Here is a 20,271-nt window from a genome sequence, read left to right as displayed (position 1 = left end):
CACTATGTGGAAAAAACTAACCTTTTTTTCCATTTTTTTGTTTTGTATTTAAAAGCCAGTTATTGTTTTATATCAAGAAATAATCAACTTTATCTAAACCAGCATTCATGCAGCTTTATTGCTTTAATCAGAAAACAAAGAAGAAATGATAATGGGCCAAGTATGGAACCTTGCAGCACTCCACACTGAAACTTAATTTATTAAGTGACAGATTCTTTCCTATAAGACAAGTAACTTTTATAAAAGACAGGGAATGATTTAACATTAGCTTTATTGGTAATTATAAATTAGCCGAACTTGTTATTCTATATCATACTTATGTCCACATACAAGTATAGTATGCATTAGCACATGGCCTTCATTGCTTTGAGGAACGTAGTCAGATAGTGGTCAGTTCCTTTTTTATCAGGAGCTAAATTGTGTCTGCGGAAGCTAAATACTGCCCCAAACATAACACCAGGTACCAAAACATGGCAAATGGCTTCTGTCTTTGGTCTGTAAGTCCTGTCGAAGCAGCCAATCTCCATCAGTAGTGTTAGGTGCTTATCTTAATGTGGCATAATGTGATTTAAAGTAATGAATGGATTATAGAATGAAGAATGGTGCTTTTAAGTATTTGAGCCATTGGCCTACTGATGAGGCAAGCAAACTAGAATGCCCTTATAACTTGTTTCTTTGAAGAAAGTCCAGTATAGGGGCCTTGGCTAATAGCAGGTCTGTGGTAAATTTCATTTTATTTCCAGTTAATCAGTAATCTGTCATTCTTTTCTTTATACTTTGCCTCGTTCTGACTCCTCTGTCTTTTCAAGGCTGTCATCAATACCGATCAGTTTGTTTGTTTTCTAAGCCTGGAAATGACACTGTTGACTTCAGTTTATTGCCTCCTGTCTGTGTGATGTGGTTGATGGGACCATATTCATTCATAGCTGCCAGAGCATGTTAGCAGACTGGAGCAAGTTGAAGCTCTACTAATTTTTTTGCCTATTTGCATACACTCGTCTTAAAGCATCCAGGCCCTAAGCCCATGCTCCATTTTGACTACGAATAATTGTCTGTTAGCATATGGTAAATTACTTGTGGTCTTTACATGTAATGCAGTGCTGGTGGAGCGGAGCAGAGTAGCCTGAGTGAGCGGAGTGATATTTTATAAAATGTGGTACTTGCTGAGATTAAATTAGGCCTGCTCTGCTCACATGCTCAGATAGCTACAGTAAACAGCTTTGCACATTGGCAACTAGAACGTGCAGTGAGAAGGAATGCCTTGTAATAATTGGGTACACAAAATCATTTAAATTTTTTTGCCAGTTCAGCTATCCTTTTTCTTTTTGGCATATTTCTGTTCATTACTTTGTGTGGGCACAGAAATGACCATAAACAACACCAAAAATCAGTTTGGTCAAATAGGGCTAATTTTTGGACTCTCAATCAAGGGGTTGAGACGCCCCTCTCTGTTCTAGCACTAGTTTGTGATTTGGGCTGATAAGATGGGTGTATCGTTACATAATATCTTGCCTAGTGCAGCTTTAAAGGTTTGCTATTATAGTGAATGACTTTCTTCATTGCATTGCATTTACCTTCTAGCCTAAATAGGCCTGCTTGTTAGTGTGTTACTCCACACACCCACACCCCCACACCCACACACACACACACAATTGATTATACATATTTTAATGGGGTAGGCTAAAGCACCTGTTTTTACATTACACAGGGCTCCTGGTAACTCAGTCACCCCAATACTGTGTTTATATGATGCCTACAGTGGGGTTCAGCTCATTACCATCATCATTTTCCCAAATATGTCCAAATTTTATATCTCTGGAATGGAGGGACAACACAACACAACAGGTGGACCTTTGTTCTTTGGGGAGCAAGCAATTGCTCCTTAACCACCAAACTGGTTTTTTTTTTTTTTTTTTCTTTTTTTTCACCACAGTAAGAAAATATGCATACTGTGGCAGCCCTAGTTGAGAAATCAGAAACCCAATACCACTTCAGTCATGGAGACTGCATGCTATGAAGTGTTCTTTCCACCTTTTGAAACTCTAGACAGGTGAAACACCTCATTGGTGTGACAGTGATGCAACAAAGCCCCTGACAATTTGAGTATCACAGCCATCGGCAGAGGGATTTAGACATGGCTATTCCTGTGTGCTCTATTTGAAAACAATGAAATCCAACAAGAATGTAGCATGAGGGAGAGAGTTACGTATTTGCCTGTGTGGGGCTATAATTTGCATTCACTTGGTGCATGGTGTGTATTGAAGAGCTGGTAATTTACCATAAGTAAATCCTAGTCTCTTGTGCCAACAAACTCTTTGCATGCAAACTACAGTAGCGCAGTTATCATTGCTGCATGTAGTCGTCCGTTTATGCACAATTTGATTGCCTACAATATTTTCCTTTCAAGAGTTGTGTCCTGGAATCAGTTGTCTTCTTGGCAATCCCCAACAAAACCTATTTTATAGTACATATATTATTCAGAGATGCTTTGTAGACTTAAGCCTTTGAACAACCAACACCAACATCAGTTTCCTAAGGAGGTATGCTAGCCAGTTACAAGCTTTTCTTCCTATCTCTCAGGTCTCTTAGAATGCATTTTGAAAACCTATTCCAAAAATCCCAGCTATACTTAGAGAAGTTGTGGCTTTTCAGACAGTGATAATAATCTTAAAATTGTAATATTAATCATACTTTAAGTGTTAGTCAACTAGATCTGGGTATTGTTGGACCTTGAAGGGGTAACCACATTGGCCATACTGAAGGTGTAGAACATATAAATTCATTGATTATTAGCAAGTAAAAGACACTATGTTAATGATGTGTACAGTTATTCTGACATTTTGAAAGCCCAAACCTTGACAACCCTATGCACAGAAAATAGCTTTGTTTGGCTCCATAGTGCTAGAATTTGTACTGACTTTTGACATGTTGGACATGGACAGTCTGGGGAAAAGCTTTGATATTCTTGTGGCCATGGACCCCAATGTTAATTGTTGGTAACAAGCTATTCATGAAATCAAGGTGTGTGTTTTAAAGTGCAAACATGTTGCTTTAATGGCATTTTCATCAATTCACTTCTGCCACTGGCTGCTTGGCTGCATGTCTGTGCTATGTTCAGCTGATCCCCATCCTGTGGCTAGCTGGTGATGTGTGCGAACATCCGCGGCCTTGTCATCGAGCCATGGTCAGGAGCCACACTCTGTCCCTAAGGTTAGCTAGCTCTGTGGAACATTCTGGGCTCAGGTCCCAGAGAATAGTGACATGTCAGCAGCCCATTCAAATGAACAGGCTGAGTGTTGCACTATGTTAGCAGGGGTTGGCTGGGGGAGGGGGAGGGTATAGGGTGGGAGAGCTAAATCTGGTGCTGTGTTAAACATTGCAGTCCAGAGACTGTGGCCTCATGAAAGGTCTGGTGTAGCTCAGGTCTAAGTAAAAACTATATCTTGCTTTTGATATTGCTGAGACAAATGAAACTGTCTCTTAATCCCTCCTCTAAGTGTTAGGCAAGGTGCACCGTTATTTTTAAGTTTGCTGTCTCCTGATTTTTTTAATTAATTAATTTATTTATTTGGACTACCTGCCATTCATGCTTTCCTAAGGCTATTTGACATAAAAATGCCATTTGTTGCATGCTTAAATCAAAGGCATATTGAGTATTATTAATGCGTTGATATATAGCGTGAGTGACCATAGGGGGAATCAAACTGCTACCCCGACAGTATTTGTGTCATGTTGAATGCACCGAGCTGCAGGATAATCATGTACGTTACTTGGTCATGTAAAATAAATTGATAACCATAAACTCTGTGAGAGCCTCATTTCTACTGGCTGTAATTTCAATTATTTAATCTTGTGAAACATAGTATAATTATGATGATTCATTTTAAGAATGTTGTCCCACATTCCTCATCACCCAGTCACTTAAATGGGGAATGTGCCAAGGTTGTTCTCATTCATTGAGTTTGTCTTGTGTCACTACACATTTCCTGTTGCTGTTTTCACATTTGCCTGACCGTTGGAAAGCTAGGCTAGGATTGGTGTTCTTCTCCCCAAAACAAATGCATCACCCACTCCACCACACGGATGTGTACACACACACATTTTCCTTAAAAATGACACCTATGAATTGATCTCTGCCCGCAAATTCTACAGAAGTATGATTCATGGGAAGTTGGGAAATACAGTGAAATCTTGGTAAAGCAGTAACTTATCCACACCACCAGCAACTTTTTAAATTCCCAAATAAAGTAATCATGCAGTGTCAAGCAGTGTCAAGATTTGATCAATTCCACAGTATTGAAGCACAGATAAAAATGGAAGCAATTATGTTTAATTCTCTGAAACAGAGCGTTCACTCTCGGACAATTGGCCATGTCCAAACTTATGTTTTTAGATATATCTCACCATGAATTTAGTGACATCTTACAGTCTGAATAATTTGGGGATGAGGTGGTATACAAATGAACATCAGAACACATTAACCTCATCAACTCGTTTATCTTCAACTGGCTCCATGTTGCCTTTACTATCAGTGGAAATAAACCGTGAAACACAGAAGTATAAAGCGGTTGAGTGAACCAATCGCAGTTCTTGTGGTCTTGCATCACCCTGCACACAGTTACTGTTTTTGGAGAGGTGCGCATAAGCCACGGCAGCAACCTCTGAGGCTACCCAGGAGTCACAGACACCAATAGCATAGCTATGGAGACATTTTGACAGTAGTACAGAATTACCCTATGGCATGGCTTCTCTCTGTCATATATGTTCCCTGTAAATAAAGCAATCAGGTATTTGCATGATTTAGTTGTTTTGGGAAGAAAATACTCTGGTGCGAACATCTTCCCACCATGACAAGCTTCATATGTAGCCCAAATATGAAAAACACAGGACTCTGAACATAACCATTTCATAAACTGACTTTTTCTGAAATAGCCCATATACCAACTTTTGTCTCCTACACAGACTGCAAGCAGGGCTCTTCTTCCTGTTTTCTGATAAAGCTTCAGTGCACATGAGATGTAGCCCAAGTGACCTTAAAAAAACACAACATGGCCTCACCATGCTGTGTATGCATGGTCAGATGAGAAGGACAAGAACAGGCAACCTGTAGTCAAAAAGGTTGAGTGTTGTTTGTCTGGGTTTTAATGTTTTTATAAGATGGCTGTCTTCTGCATGGCTGCACTGCCCTCACCTGACCTTTGAGCTTTCTTACTTGGTAATGTGATCTGCTGAAGCAGCACTGAGGAAGAAAAGCCTAAGTGACTTCCTCTATTGCTGTTCATATCTGTTGAGTTTTTTGAGTCGGTGACTGGCTGTAAACTCACTCACCATAACTCATTGTTAGGAAGCTCACAATTTGGTTTCTTGTTTGTGTTATTAAGAACTTAAGCAGGCAATGTTTTGTGGGGAAAAAACTGTTTTTTAATTACTACAAGCTTAATACCCTGATAAATTAGCTTATCAGGTTAAATGTTAGCATAAACAATCTATTGAATGTTATGGTGATGACTTTTCCAAGTCAGTGGTTGCTTTGGGTTGACTGTATATGTGTGTTAGCCTGTGCAAAACCAAAGTCTTACCTTCTTGTCCTTTACCAATGACAAGTTAATGATGACTTTTAACACTATAAAACATTTTAATACCCACTAATGGTTTCAGTAAATCTGGGCACACTGTGTGGACCATTGTATCTTTCTCTCTCACTCTCTCTCCTTCTCCCTTCTCCCTCTCTCACTCTGATGTCACTACAACATGTTCTTAGAGCACTCTATTCAGTGCTGCCACAGTTAGACTTATTGTGTTGTCATAGTTTACTTGCAAATATAAATCCTTTTAGAATTCAATCCATTTAAAACAGTTGGCAAAGATATACTTAAGTATAAGTTGCAGTAACAAGAGTTACTGTAACACCTGTATGTAAAAAAATAAAATTATTGTTAAGAATAGAAACATCCAGGCTCTTGAAGTTCAGGCTATTTAATGATTGTCCAGAGACTGCAGAAATTTGGAAAAATTTGTCACTGCGGATTTATTCACCCCTTGACCGGGGGTTACTAATAGTTAAAAATATTTGAAAAACATCAGTGCTGTGCGCTCTGTGTATTGGAAGACTGGCTGGGCACCAACACACACATACACATACACTCACCCACACACACGCACACACACACACACACACACACACGCACACACACACACACACACACACACACACACACACATATGCACACACTAGGCTTTACTGTACACTAACTGGCATGCTGCACGGACTTATGCTGATTGGCTGCTGAATGTTTGTCTTTGTCATTTTATCTGTCATCCTGCCTGCTTTGTCAGTCCAGGTGAATTCAGATACACTAACTGGTCTGGACTTGAAAGGAAACTGGCAGCTCATTGCCTCCTTTTCATTTCAGTTCTAGGGTCCTTCCGATGGGTTGTTTTAATGAGTATAATACTGATAACTCACTTTGTTCAAACCCCCAGAAATCTATTTTAAATTCTAGTGGAGATACCAAGGTTTCTATAGATGCAAATATGCCCTACTGAATTACAGGGAAATGTCTATAAAATGATGCACAAGACATCATGATATTTCTATTTGATGTAATGGTGTAGCCTAGGCGCCAACCAAGGCTGCTGATGTTTAAGAACCATGGTTGGTGGCATGGTTTTTGCCAAAAATGTACACAGGCTTCAGTCAGAAAGTAGTCAATTAGCCAATCAGTCGGTCAGACTAGACCTGCAGAGCATGCAAACAAGCATGTCAGATAACAGAAAGTGAAGTACATTTTTACAGTCAGTGGTGTTAGATACCTATACAACCACATACAGCCACACAGTCATTCAAGGTTAACACAGTCAAGCCATACCTCAATCCCCAAACATGACAACAAATTGCCAAACCATGCCGTGAAACTGGTATTCCACTCGTGAATGCAATAACCAACAATGCTGCTCTCAACACAAATTCTGAAACAGTCCTACTAGCTAGCAGCTATAACAGTAAAAGCCTCACATCACAAATAATGGAAATTAAACAACTTACCACTTATGCCTTAATCCACCAACAGTTTGAATTCATACCCATAGTCCAGTAAAAGTGTAATGAAATCCAAATGGTAGCTATCTATGCACAATTGACTCTGTGCACAAGACGAGTGAGGCACATCCGGTTTCGCCAGATAGCGGCACTTCAGTTTCCGGTCTGTGTAATGGCTAAGCCTAACGCTTACATATTCTCCCGGTACCTCACGGATTTGCCCAGACTAACGATAAACTATGTCCACCGAAACGTTGCTGCCACTTCCCCTGCCCCCAAAAGCAAACAAGAAAAGGGTTTTAAGTTATACATCTCCAGCTATTTGCACAACATCGAAGGTATGTAATTTAGAGAACGTTAGCTAACGGTCGTTAGCTAGCGTTAGCTAACTAACGTATATGGTTAGCACCAGGCGAATCACACCGTAACGTTTGTTGTGTAAAATGAATCTCGTTTTTGTATCCAGTGGCAAGTTAGCTGACTATACCTGAGGCCTGTATCATGAAGCGGGATTAAGGCGTTAGCGAGATAACTTCAGGCTCAACTCCAGATTTTCTGTATCACAAAGCTGGTTCACCTCTCATCTGGATAGGATACCTATCCTAAACCTGTTCTGAGAGCTAGCCTGCTAGGGTTAGGGATAGGGCTGACCCTGCTATCAACTTGATGTACTGACATGATTGGATTTTGGTGTCCGCTTTATTTTATTATAGCCTGTAAAGCAGACACGCAACACGTCTGTGCAGTGCAGTAAGTTCAGAGGTGTCAGCGTCAGATGTGGGCTACTTGAGCCACTGATGTGTAGTTTGCGCATTTATGCCGTGGCTGCCTTCTCTTCGCGGCAGCTACGGTGTTCGATTTAGTGTGTAAAGTTTGTTTTTCCTCCTCATGCTATTCCAGTCAGCTGCCTCGGAGCCCTCCCTTATACATGCACGTTCACGGCTCTTGATGAGACAAAACTGGATTGAGTGAGCGAGCTGATAACCGGCGTCGTGATACCGGTTATCCCTGATCACCATGATCTCTGTTAGTGTAGCCGGATAGGTCTGAGAAATCCTGGGAAAACTGAGCTTGCTTCATGATACAGGCCTCAGGTATAGTCAGTTAACTTGCCACTGGATACAAAAACGAGATTCATTTTACACAACAAACGTTACGGTGTGATTTGCCTGGTGCTAACCATCTACGTTAGTTAGCTAAAGCTAGCTAACGACCGTTAGCTAACGTTCTCTAAATTACATAGCCTACCTTCGATGTTGTGCAAATAGCTGGAGATGTATAACTTAAAACCCTTTTCTCGTTTGCTTTTGGGGGCAGGGGAAGTGGCAGCAACGTTTCGGTGGACATAGTTTATCGTTAGTCTGGGCAAATCCGTGAGGCACCGGGAGAATATGTAAGCGTTAGGCTTAGCCATTACACAGACCGGAAACTGAAGTGCCGCTATCTGGCGAAACCGGATGTGCCTCACTCGTCTTGTGCACAGAGTCAATTGAAATGGCATAATATTCAGTGCCCCAAAAACTCAGTGAACAAACTACCTAAACTCAAACTTGACATTGCAAACACATCAATAATCTGGCTGGTCGGCCTGGCAGTCATAACAATATCAGACCACCTCTTGATTTTGCTGAAAATGCTCAAATTTTCTGTTATACACTTAGATTTTTACAAAAAAAAAACAGGGAAAGAAACTAGAGGAGGAATTAATGACAATACAAACAGGCCACAGTGCCCCTGCTGGTAAAGTTTGCTGCTTAAGACGAGAACCCCTTGTCACTGGTGGGGACTCGTCTCTGCTCTGTAGAAGACACAGAGGTGATCTGAGTCTGACTTCTTATTTTTTGCCACAGTCAAGACACACAAACCACAAATTTTATTCAACATATTCAGCTAAACAACAGAAATGCATATTCATTCTAGTAGACTGCTCCCGGGTGGCCCCCTTTATAAATGGAAGGAACCAGCAGGCCTGCAGCAGTTGCTCTTCTGCCCCCTCTAACTTTGAGGCTACCTAAGGTGAAATTTAAGGAGAAATCAGAGTTCAAGAGGTTAAACACAGCTGGATGAACAGTGCGTTAAAATAAAGCACCGAAATACTTGTTTTCAATGAACATTTTGCGTCACTTTGGCTAAAAACTCAGCACAAAGAATTTTATGGAAATCTTATTTTCTGTAGGCCTGTGTTTCTTGAACTAGTTTTGTTTAGAAACATGAAATGGGATGACTGACCCAATCTTATTATACATTTGCATTTTTCTTTTTCTTTTTTCTTTTTTTTTTTTTTTTTTACTTTTTGTTTTCAAAAGACAGATGACCACCATCCACAGACAACAACAGTAAAATATGTGTGTCATGCAGTGAGTTTCTGTCATTAACCAGAAAAATTCAACTGGACACATCAACAACAACAGTACATAAAATGTAGATATGAGCATAAATATGTGAACAGTCTACATAAGATACTGCCTGCAAAAATGAGTGTAATTCTGCTGCTGATGTGAGATGCACGTTGTGTGCTGGGTACAGTTGGTTGGGGCTTAACTAATCAACCACCTTCCACTTCCACTGGAAGGCACTTGCGAGACCTTTGCCGCTATGATGCCAGGCGTGGTCAGATTGGCAACACAGACATGTGAGGTACTCGCTTTTGTGATTGCGCTGGCAGAAGGATGTTAGCCATCTGCTGGCATTTTACTGGCACAGCTAAAAAGAAATGGAAGATATATTGGCCGTCCTCGGTCACAGCAACTCATCCACCCAATATGCTAGTCTTTTGTATGAAATAAGTTTACGAAGACGAAAACTAAAGATATTTTATCTAAAATTTTGTATATTTTAGTTTTGTAAACACCCAATACAATTTCTGCTATGTTTTTATTTTTGAATCAACAAAAATGTCTTTTTTTCACACTTAGTTTTTGTTATTTTGTTAGTTTACATTAACCTTAATAAACTTGGTCTGATGATTTAAGGTTTATACTGAAGCAGCTGAATACTTTTACTTACCCAAGAGCTTGTTTTTATATTTAAACGAATGTGATTTTTTTTTCCTTCATAATATTTCCTATGAAATTACCCTAATAATGATTTTTTTTTTCATCTGTTTTAGGGCCTTTCATCACAGCCATTGATCCGATTTACTGGAAACCAAGGGGTAAGATCATTTCGCTCCCGCCAACCCCCCACCCCCCTCTCTCTGTCTCTTAATAGAAATGGGAATTATTGTGAAATGAGGTTTTTGTAGCTTATCTCTACAATTGTTGAGTTTACAGGTTGGTTATACAATGTGCATAGCTGCCAGAGAAACAAAAGCCATTCACCCTTGAACTTCCCTCATTCTGTGATCTCTTCAAAGTTACTACTGCTGAAATTGGAGGGAAAAAGAAATGCTTAATAATGAGTGTTAGCCAGCTCAATTTATTGTGCGCAAGCTCATGGTGGTATTAATTACATCAGTTGACACTTGATGGGATACTCGGCAACAATGTAGCCCCTGTTGCTTGACTGTTTTGTATCTTTGTCAACCACAGTGTGAACATGCTGTTCAGGACCCACATAGCCGTAATAACGTCCACAACCAAGATAAAATTATTGAAGACTCCAACACTTGACAGTTCATCACCAGCTCCCTTCCTAAATGGTTCCCCATCTTGGTTATCAGAGAGTTGAATTCATGAGACTTCACCGTGTCCATCACCTTTGCCACTCCTCTGCCTCTTCCAGAACACTGATTTGCAGTTTTGTTTTTCTAACCATGACTGGATCCTTGAGGCCTCCAAAAGCAGTAACATTAGGCATCCTCCTCTTAGCCAACCACAGCAACTTTACCATCACTCATTGCCATGAATTCTCAACATCCATGAATGATGTAAGGAAGCAAAGGTTCTTGATATTCCTACTTGATCCTTAAATTGGTCTTGGGTCTATGCAGTATGTATTTAACACGTGCAAAGAGGAAGACAGTTTCATCAGTTTGCAGCCTGCTTAGGGAGAATAGCTTGTCACAAAACCTGCTCAAGCTTTTTCACCATGAAGTGGCCTGGGTGATCATCAACTGGTAATGATCAGCCAACAAAATTAACATTAAACCAACAGACCAAATTGTTTGCTTTGGATTTGGACTATATTTCTAAGAAGATTTTTATACAAGAAGTTTCTCAAGGCAATGTTTCCTCTGTATTAATTTAGGTGTACCACCACAGTAAAGAAATGACCACCATTGCAAGATAAAATGTGAAATTAAAATAAATATTAAAACTTAGTTTTGCCATTATCTAAAAGTGAAATAAGTTTTAGAAATCACAAATATGTTGATTATAGTATGATTAAAAACATTTTTACACTAGAACCTTTACTTAAAACACAACTTAAACCCAAACAGTGTCAGATGTGTAACAAAACCAGAATTATCACACAAAGCAGCATAATTATAAACTAATTATAGAGAGAAAAAATTCTTTGTCAAACCCTCATGTTTTTTTGCCATGGCGCTGCAACTGGGGCTCATGGTACCAGTCTTTCAGCTGAAAAAATGTGTCTTGGAACAAGGTTTATGCTTTTTTTCCAGTCAGTTTCTGGTTTTGAACTGGTTTTAACAATAGGCACTGTTTACTACCTTTTCTTCTTTTACTTTACTATGTTTTGTATATGCTGGAAGTTTAATACAAATGGTCTCAATAAAAAACCAGTCAAACCTACTGGTTGCTCAGATTTTATGCATTGATAAGTAATGTTGTGCAATGTTTTCCTAAGATGAACTACAGTAAAGTGAAGTTACATCAGCCCCTTTTGGTGTGAAAGTTGGAGGGTCCCTGGTGATGCTGGAGAACTTTTGACACTGGATAGTTTTGATAGTGTGCATGGCCACACCTCTTACTTCAAAATCATTATTGTAGGTCATAGAGTGGCCTTAATATTTGTTCAGGTTCCAACCAAATCTGACTCTGGCTGCTTTATCCATCTCAGCCAGGAATGCATGATTTTGCATATTAATGAATGTGTCTCTGAACCCAGCCTTGTACTGCTCAGTCATTATTTTCAGAATGAACCACACTATGTCAACTTAATATAGACCTCAGTCTTACTGAAATATTTTCTGCTATTGACCCTTCAATGCAACAATACAGCTTTTACTCATGTAGATAGAAAATATATTAAATTCTTCAGTCATCTTTGTAATCCACAATACTTTACCTACCCAACTACCTGATCTGCGTTTTCTTGATTATATATTCAAAAGGGCTAGTCGCTGGTGACTCCTCACACCTTAAATTTTAAAATAAGGAGTTTTCATAGAAGAGTGAGCTCATCCCATATAAGCAAGACCAGACTTTGTAAAATAATCAAATAAATAACAGCAGCAGCTTTCCTTCTCACACAACAAGAAAAATATAATTGATATAACACATACTGAGCTTTAATCTCTGCTGAGACAAAGACCAAAATGTACAAATGCATAAGTTCAAGTTTATTTATAGCCCTTAATCATTGTTTACAGTCTCAAAGGGCTTTACAGGCTCACAGTTTATAGAAAACAAAACGAAACCACACCCTTGACCCAAAGCTTCATAACAGGCCCAAAAGACACAACAGCCAGTAGGGGAAAAAATGATCTTGGGAAGAGAGGAAAGAGAAGAATCCCTTCTAGGCCATCCAGGAGTGTAGTGGGTGCTCAGTGTCAGGGTCAACAGTAGCTCAAATCAAATCCAGTCAATTCAAATGAACTGAAATCAAAATAACTCTAATTAGAATAAATTATGAAAAATAAGACAAAGGACAACAAACACACAAGCAAAAAAAATAACAAGCCTCAGGCAGACAACACACAGCACCATACAGATGATGCTCAACCACAGAGCTGGAACAACACCCAGGATGAGGAAGACAATGACCCACCTGGAGAGGGGCAGACAAACCATCTCACAAGAGACACAAATACACTCGATCACACAGGGCACTCAGACAGTCAGGGGATAGCAGAAGGAGAAGTACAGCATTAAGGAAGGAAGAGAGCTACAGAAATAAGTCAGTAGAAATATTATAAGACAAGGCTGATGGCTGGGGAAATGGCGCAGGTAATGCGTGGCCATGCAGGAAGCCGCAATAGGGGCAGGCCAGGGCTGCTGACCTAATAGAGGGGAGAGACCCATGCGTGCAGAACAACACAGACAAGAGACAACTACATTGGAAAGTCTAGTTTAAAACAGAAACATGACGAGGAGTAGAAAATAAAGAAACCTCTACCATACATCACCAGAAACTAGACTAAACTAAAGTAGGACTAACCTTGGACAAAGACTGAAACCTCCTTCCATGGTTTATCAGTAGTTAGGTTTGACCATAAGATAAGAGAAACCAAATGGGTCTTGAGTTTGGCTTTGAAAGTACCAAGAAAATTTTGCTTCCCTGATTTCTGCAGGTAGATGATTCCGGATCTTTGTTATTGGGTATGACCAAGGGTGGTTTCCGTGTTGCAATGTGGTTAGGCTGCTGAGAAACAGATGAAGCTTGCAGAAGTGTAGATGCAGCCACTTTGTGTAAAGCCAGTGCAACAGGCAGACAAATGAGTCTGTTTTATACACAGCATTTGTTTTGCTTTAATTTGATTTAGTTGAAGTCAGAAAGTGCAGAGGCCAGCAGCACACAGTACATTTTGACTACAGGCACAGACTAAAGACTGTATGAGACTGAGGCACTTGCATGGTATTGTCTTAAAAAGTTACTAGCCGGTATGTTTGATGACACATTTTGATTAGTATTGGGCATTTGTCAGATACTAATTTTGGTTCCTGGGTGAATGGTGGCTGTAATTCCTTTCAACCCATTGAATTGGAAAAAAAACAAACAAAAAAAAAAACATGACTATCAGAAGTACCAAATGTTGGATTTTTTTGATACACTTGCATCCACTGAAGTATTGATAGTTCATTTAACTGTTGTGGATAGGATGAACTGCGTCCTGACATATGATGTAGGCCCTAAATCTAAACTGTAAGCCTGCAAATCACCAGTTTTGTGGAGTTGTTGCTGTGTAGACTCGTGGAAGTGATGTTGACGAAATATGCTGATAACACAACTGGGTCTGAGGCTTGTGCCAGAGAGCAGAGAAATTACAATAGTTTACATCATCCAACTCATTCTGTTGCAAATTTGACAGAATTTAATACCATTTATTTATTACAAAAAAATGAAAAGTTCACTGCTGTAGTCCGGTGTGTATTAAATAGGATTGTAGTTTTTATATTTAAAAAGAATTCAAACTGCACCTGCTGTAAGTCTGCCATAACCACAGTATAGATGCTTGAGTCCCCAAAGTTGTTGTCTGCTGTTGGTGACTGACCAGATAAGATTTCTTGTCATTCTGGCAACCATGTCTGTTACTCCAATTACATCTGCACAGAGGAGGCAGAGCACAAAGCCACACCAGCCCGGAATATCCAACCAGAGGAAAGTGTTCACACATTGTATGGCTTTTTTGTGGATGTGGCTCCAGGGGGGAAAAAAATCATGCATTTCCTCTATAGATATTTAAAAAAATCTAGAAATAGTTTAAGCTTTACACCAAACCAACCAGCCATGAGATGAAACAAGACATTATAACAGTAAATTCAGAGAAAAAAAAACAACAACACATGAAACACCAAAAGAGAGGCAATTTTACAAAACTTTACATGTTTTTATAAGAGGGAATGAGTAACAGATTGATTTAGTTTCCCAAATTATATTATTGTACATAATATAAGACAATAATAGTGATTAAAGAAATTTATTCTTACCTTTCAGACCACCCTTCTGACCACTTCAGTCTGTGGTGCCTTGCTAAACCTTGTCAGTATTTCACAAGGAACGTGGTAATACAACACAGTTTCTTAAATACAAGGTGGAAATCGGGTGACTGGTGGCTTCTAGAGGGACCCATGCAGTCATTTTATGATCATTTTATGATAGTTTGTGCTAGGTGTACTCTACACAGTGAAAACATTAGGGCCAATTATCAAATTCCCAAGGAAAAAATTAGTGGCAAATTTACTTTCTGAATATGATGTTTCAGATCTAATTTCCTCTTAAATGGCCTGTGGATTTTGCAGCACACAATATTGCAGCAGTTGCATGTGTACACTGCTCCTGTTTTTATTTACATTATTTACAACACAAATAAGTGTGAAATTAAAGCTTTGAGCTGATTTTGAATATAGCATTGTTGTAACGAGTCTCCAGCTTGTTTGGGTGATTTACACAGCCAGAAACATCAGTTTATGTTTATTTATTCAGTTATCCATTGATTTATTTAATGATTAATTCTACTGATGTATTTAATCCACTGATTTATTGATTTGATTTATATCAGGGTAAACAATGGCAAAGAAGGAGGAGAACAACTTTCAAGTCCATTATTTGGCCATAACTGAACAATGAGGAACATAGTTTGAAACAGTGGTTGTGTTTTCTCTCTGGCAGCATTGTACAGCATGAGCATTTCACCCTGACAAACAAAGTCCTGTCTAAAGAGCGTGGATAATGCAGAAACTATTTACAGACAACTGCACGGTGACATACCCCTGCGATATCAGTCTTTACAACTTAGTCTGCTCATATGGCAGAATAAAACACACACACAGAGGTTACTAAAAATTGGTTTATTGCTTAAATACCACTGACTTCATTTAATGGTTGTAATGTACACTTGATTCTCCAAATACATTCACACATAGTCTATAGGCAGAAGGGTCCTGATACCCGATGAATAATAAGAAATTCGAACTGGCTGATAGCTGATTTTTCTGCTAAATGTTGATAGCCAAATATATATCTGTCAGTATCAATGTTTATCTATCTGTCTGCCGATCTCTATACATACACATACGTTTTGTCAAAATGTTAACAAAGCTGAAATCAAATCTGGCCCTTTATTTAAAACATAACGAACATTAGGCCAGTTTGGTTGGTTTAGTTCCTGTGTTTCTAGGTTTATGACATAATCACTCGGCTGCATGTCTCATCCAGCTCAGGCAGGCAGTGAGACTATCCAAAAATGCCTTCATTTGGCATCTCTTTTATTCCATTCTTCATTTCTGTTGTTACAGAACAGAAAATACTCAAAATTCCCGTTGTCCTTTGCATTACTTACGCCTCTTCATTATGACATAGTAATGAGAGCAGCACTGGTTAACTTTAAGTATTGAATAGCAATCTAAGCTCTGATGGGAAATCATGCTCTTCATAATTATGACATCTGGCCTCTCAATGACTGTGTTCAGACAAAATTATCGGTATTTGAAATTGATTTTGATGGCAGTCTTCTTTGCAAATGATATAGAATGCACTGCAAACAGCATCAGTTGAAATAATCGCATTAATACAAATGTGGCTAATGTTACTCATTTAATGTTACTCATCTCATCTCTGGGTTCTTGTTTTTTTAATATGGAAGGTTTTTTTTGTTTTAGTTTAGTTTTTTTTTTAGTTTTATTTATTTGCACATACAGAAGACTGTATAAAAACCATATAGGCTAATTAAAAAAAAAAAGATTTGTCAGGAGAGCTCAAGAAGCCAAAAGTTTACACAAGAAAGCACTGCAGCATTTCCCATGTACAACTACATGGGAAATGCAACTACATGTGTGCAGTAGCCGTGATCAGTGGTTAATCGACAGGTTTATTTGGCTGATGCCAATAGGACTTTGCAACCCAGAAATCAGCTGATATAATCGGTCGGGCCCCAATTGGCTGCAGCAGGCCAGAAAATTTGTTGGAAGAGTCGAGAACGGGAAGTAGTTTGGTTTAGAGATGTCCCAATGACATTTTTTTGTGCCCTAATCCGAGTCTGAGTCATTTGATTTTGAGTATCTGCCGATACCATGTCTGATCCGATACTTTGGCAATGCATTAAGAAGAAAAAAAGAACACGTCCAAATTGTCCCTTGAGGTTTTTTGTTTGTTTGTTTGTTTTTTGTTTTTGTTTTGTTTTTAAATTTAAACATTATCCAACATGATACCTTTTTATATGGCTCTTTTATCACAAGTTTTGTTATTTTAGTATTGGTTCAAACCAAGTAAACAAAACAAAATCTCTTTATAGCTTAGTGATGCAGCACAAAATAACCAAATCAACAAATTCAATTTAAATAAATCTCTTTTCTTAAATAAACAAACTAAAAGATGTCTATAGAATAAAATCATCCAATGCGGTAAATTCAGCTATGTTGGCTGTGATCTTTTTGTCCTTTTCACTGTCCTTGTGCAATGTCTCTATTTTTGTCTTTCAGTCTCTTTCTGTGTCGGTTGGCTCAGTGTCTTTGCCTGAGTTGCAGCAATAACTCAGAGTATTGTGCAGGGTGTTTGTTTTTCAGATGCCGTTTCATATTGGTAGTGTTAAATGCAGCTCTGTCCTTTCCACCATGCGAAATGCCCAGTTCGCACACATTACAAGTGGCAGTTGCACTGCCTTCGCTGTCCAATTTAAAATATTTACAAACTGCAGACGTAATTCGCTGTCCTGAGGCGTCAGCCGCATGTTTGCCCTGCGTTAGCCTGCTACACTACGTTGCACATCACATTTTTTTGATTTTTCCCACCACAGGAGTACTGAACAAACAAAAACAACAGTGTAGATATTGTAGATCTCCTGAAATGCTAGATCACCAGTGTGTCATAGGCCTATGTGTTTTTACATTTCCAATAGAAAATTGATCATTAGACCTGGACAAAGTCCTGTTTTGGAATTAACCAGTTTTGCTGGATGTTGATCAGAGTCCCATGGGTGGCATGCTTGTCCCAAATGACACTGTCCTCTAGGTATGTTGATGTATTTTATGTTTTATGTTATCATTGGGAGGGGGAGTGCAGTAAAGTACACTGCAGTTCTGTCTCTTCCGCATACAGGCAGGCTTCAACCTTTATGCTTTTTTTGCGCTTAATCATCATGGGCTGGAATGATCATACTAAGGACCATTTTATCCCCAACAACTGTTGTGGTCTGGGAAGTTAAGATACCCACTCGGATTTATGTACCTTGGCTATGTTTAAGTTAGCCTATAGCTGATAATTCATGAAGGTCCTTGCCTGTCTTTTTGAGAGCAATGTTGGAGTTTGTATTTAGTGGTAAATTCTGTTCCGGCTGAATGACCTTTAAATGCATTGTAGTGTGTGGGGAACACACACACATACTGTAATCTCACAGTCATGGGCATCAGAGTTTAACAACTGAGATCAGCTGAAAGAAAAGATTATCATGGGGCTGTTTTTACATAGCTTTTGTTTTATTGACTGAAGCACGCTGAATCAGAAAGTGAACCCGTTGGCTGTTCAGTGTAGTAGAATGCTAATTTGAACCAAGGAAGAGGCTAAATTATATAGCAAGCGGCCTCGTGTCACATGGAGATCCCATATTCATTCACTCATTTGCATTCATCTGGTGCAGCTTTCACTGAGCTACTGATGAGCCTGGGTGTCATAAAGGACTTGCCAAGAATAGCACAGCAAGGTAAACAACAGGTATCTGCCAAAGTGAACACACACAGTCAAAACCTGCACACAGAGTAAAGATGCAAAGTATCTTCCCTGACAGGTTAGGCATAAAATTTTGAAGGCCAAAGAAAACTGCCTAAGCATTCATATTCCACTAAAACCCTGACCTGGATTTTCAGGCACTACTCATCTTCTGGTATCCGTAGAAGTGACTTTAAACATTCTGTCATTATTTAAACTTTGTGTGTTTGTGAATGTGTAGGCAACAGATGTTTGTCTGTTTATTGTCTATGTATTGTGTTTTTGTTTTTGTTTTGTTTTGCTGTTAGTTGGGGCATAAGTGCCCAGTGGCAAAGTTGGGCCTCAGTTGCCAGCACATGGCAATTTTCTGTACTTGCTCTGCATTCTCTCTTTCTCTCTCCCTCTCTGATATCCTGCACTACCAAATCACATTGTTTGTCACAGCCATAGACCTAAATCTGTTGCAAAATGACATGCTTCAGGCAGGACCTCTGGGAAATTGATGGAAAGAAGGGGACGATGCATTAATGTACCCCTGGAAACCAGGCTTTTTTGGAAGAGGATACTGAGTGAGGATTGATGTGAACGGGCAGTCCTGAGGGAATTCAGTGACGTAGAGTGGAGAGAGAAATTTAGAACAGAGCTGTGTGAACTCCCGCGTCACCACTGTGTCACCAGGATGCCATGATAAGAGTGGCACTGTATGAACTTGGGAGCTAGGCAGAACACTAAAATACAGCCAACCCGTTTGGTATGCTTAACAGCCCCGTAAAGAAGTGTGTGCCTGTTGTGCAAGAGTATGGGACCAGTTTCAAAATTTTTATCAAGGTATCCACAATGAATTGTGTGGAGTTGCACCAGACATTGAAAATACACACTATATCCCTCAAATTATAGGCTGCAAATGAAAAGCCCTGGTGCCTTTGGGTTAACTGAAAGAAAAGGCCCTCATCCATTTTAGAAGCAGTTGTAAATAATCCTGCACAGTTCAAGAAATGGGACTAAGGTGTAATCTGTTAAATTGTTATTAATGTAATTAAAGTCTGAGTATTCTTCTTATTCTTCTTTTATTCAGTATTTATTATTGTGATTATACTAATTGAATCAGACCAATTTGTTTAAATAGACTCAGCCTTACAGTCATTATTGCCTGAGTTGTGTTATGATCCTTATGATCAGTCTTGATGTGCACATAAATAAGGCTTGTGTAATATTTCAGCAAATGTACAGAGCGCACACATACCGTATGTGAAACATGAAATTATGTGTGGTAAACACTCAATTTAGCGAAGTAAACAGAGGGTTACCTAATGTATACCCAGGTTCTTTGAAAGAGAGTGAGATGTTTCACCCTATGAGAAGCACCTCAGACCAGTAACACCAAGTCTGTTGCAGACAGACAGGCCTTAACTTTGGACAGGGCTATGCCCTGTTCATCTTCCATATCATTCTCAGGTATGTCATTCTCAGGCATGTACTTCCTTTTGACTTGCAAGAAGGGGAGTGTTGGTGAAACTTCTCACTCTGTGACATCTCACTCTGTTTTTCAAAGAATCGGTACATATGGCTGTCAAAATTGGCCAAAAATGATGTTCAGATATTCTTCCAAAAAAACACATAGGTTTGAACCATTCGAATATCTATTTTTGCACATTTTATCTGCATTAGGGTAAGCAGGTATAATTAGAGACAAAACTACTTGTATAGGTATGTTTATTTCAAGGCAAACATGTCTTTTAAAAGAT

At 39.1% G+C, this 20,271-nt stretch overlaps 1 protein-coding gene across 2 annotated transcripts in view; it reads left to right on the top strand.

Moving 5' to 3' along the window:
- The window catches only part of ell (elongation factor RNA polymerase II), a 49,470-nt gene that overhangs the window by 5,781 nt on the left and 23,418 nt on the right, over positions 1-20,271 (top strand). For both annotated transcript variants that reach the window (XM_030050249.1, XM_030050248.1), the window contains exon 2: positions 10,149-10,193. In XM_030050249.1, coding sequence (XP_029906109.1) covers positions 10,149-10,193 — 45 coding nt within the window. The remainder of the gene's footprint in view (positions 1-10,148; positions 10,194-20,271) is intronic.

Source organism: Myripristis murdjan, chromosome 4 (assembly GCF_902150065.1).
Source record: "Myripristis murdjan chromosome 4, fMyrMur1.1, whole genome shotgun sequence".
Taxonomy (NCBI): domain Eukaryota; kingdom Metazoa; phylum Chordata; class Actinopteri; order Holocentriformes; family Holocentridae; genus Myripristis; species Myripristis murdjan.
Note: the sequence above shows the minus strand (reverse complement) of the source record. Positions and strands in the feature narration are given on the sequence as shown.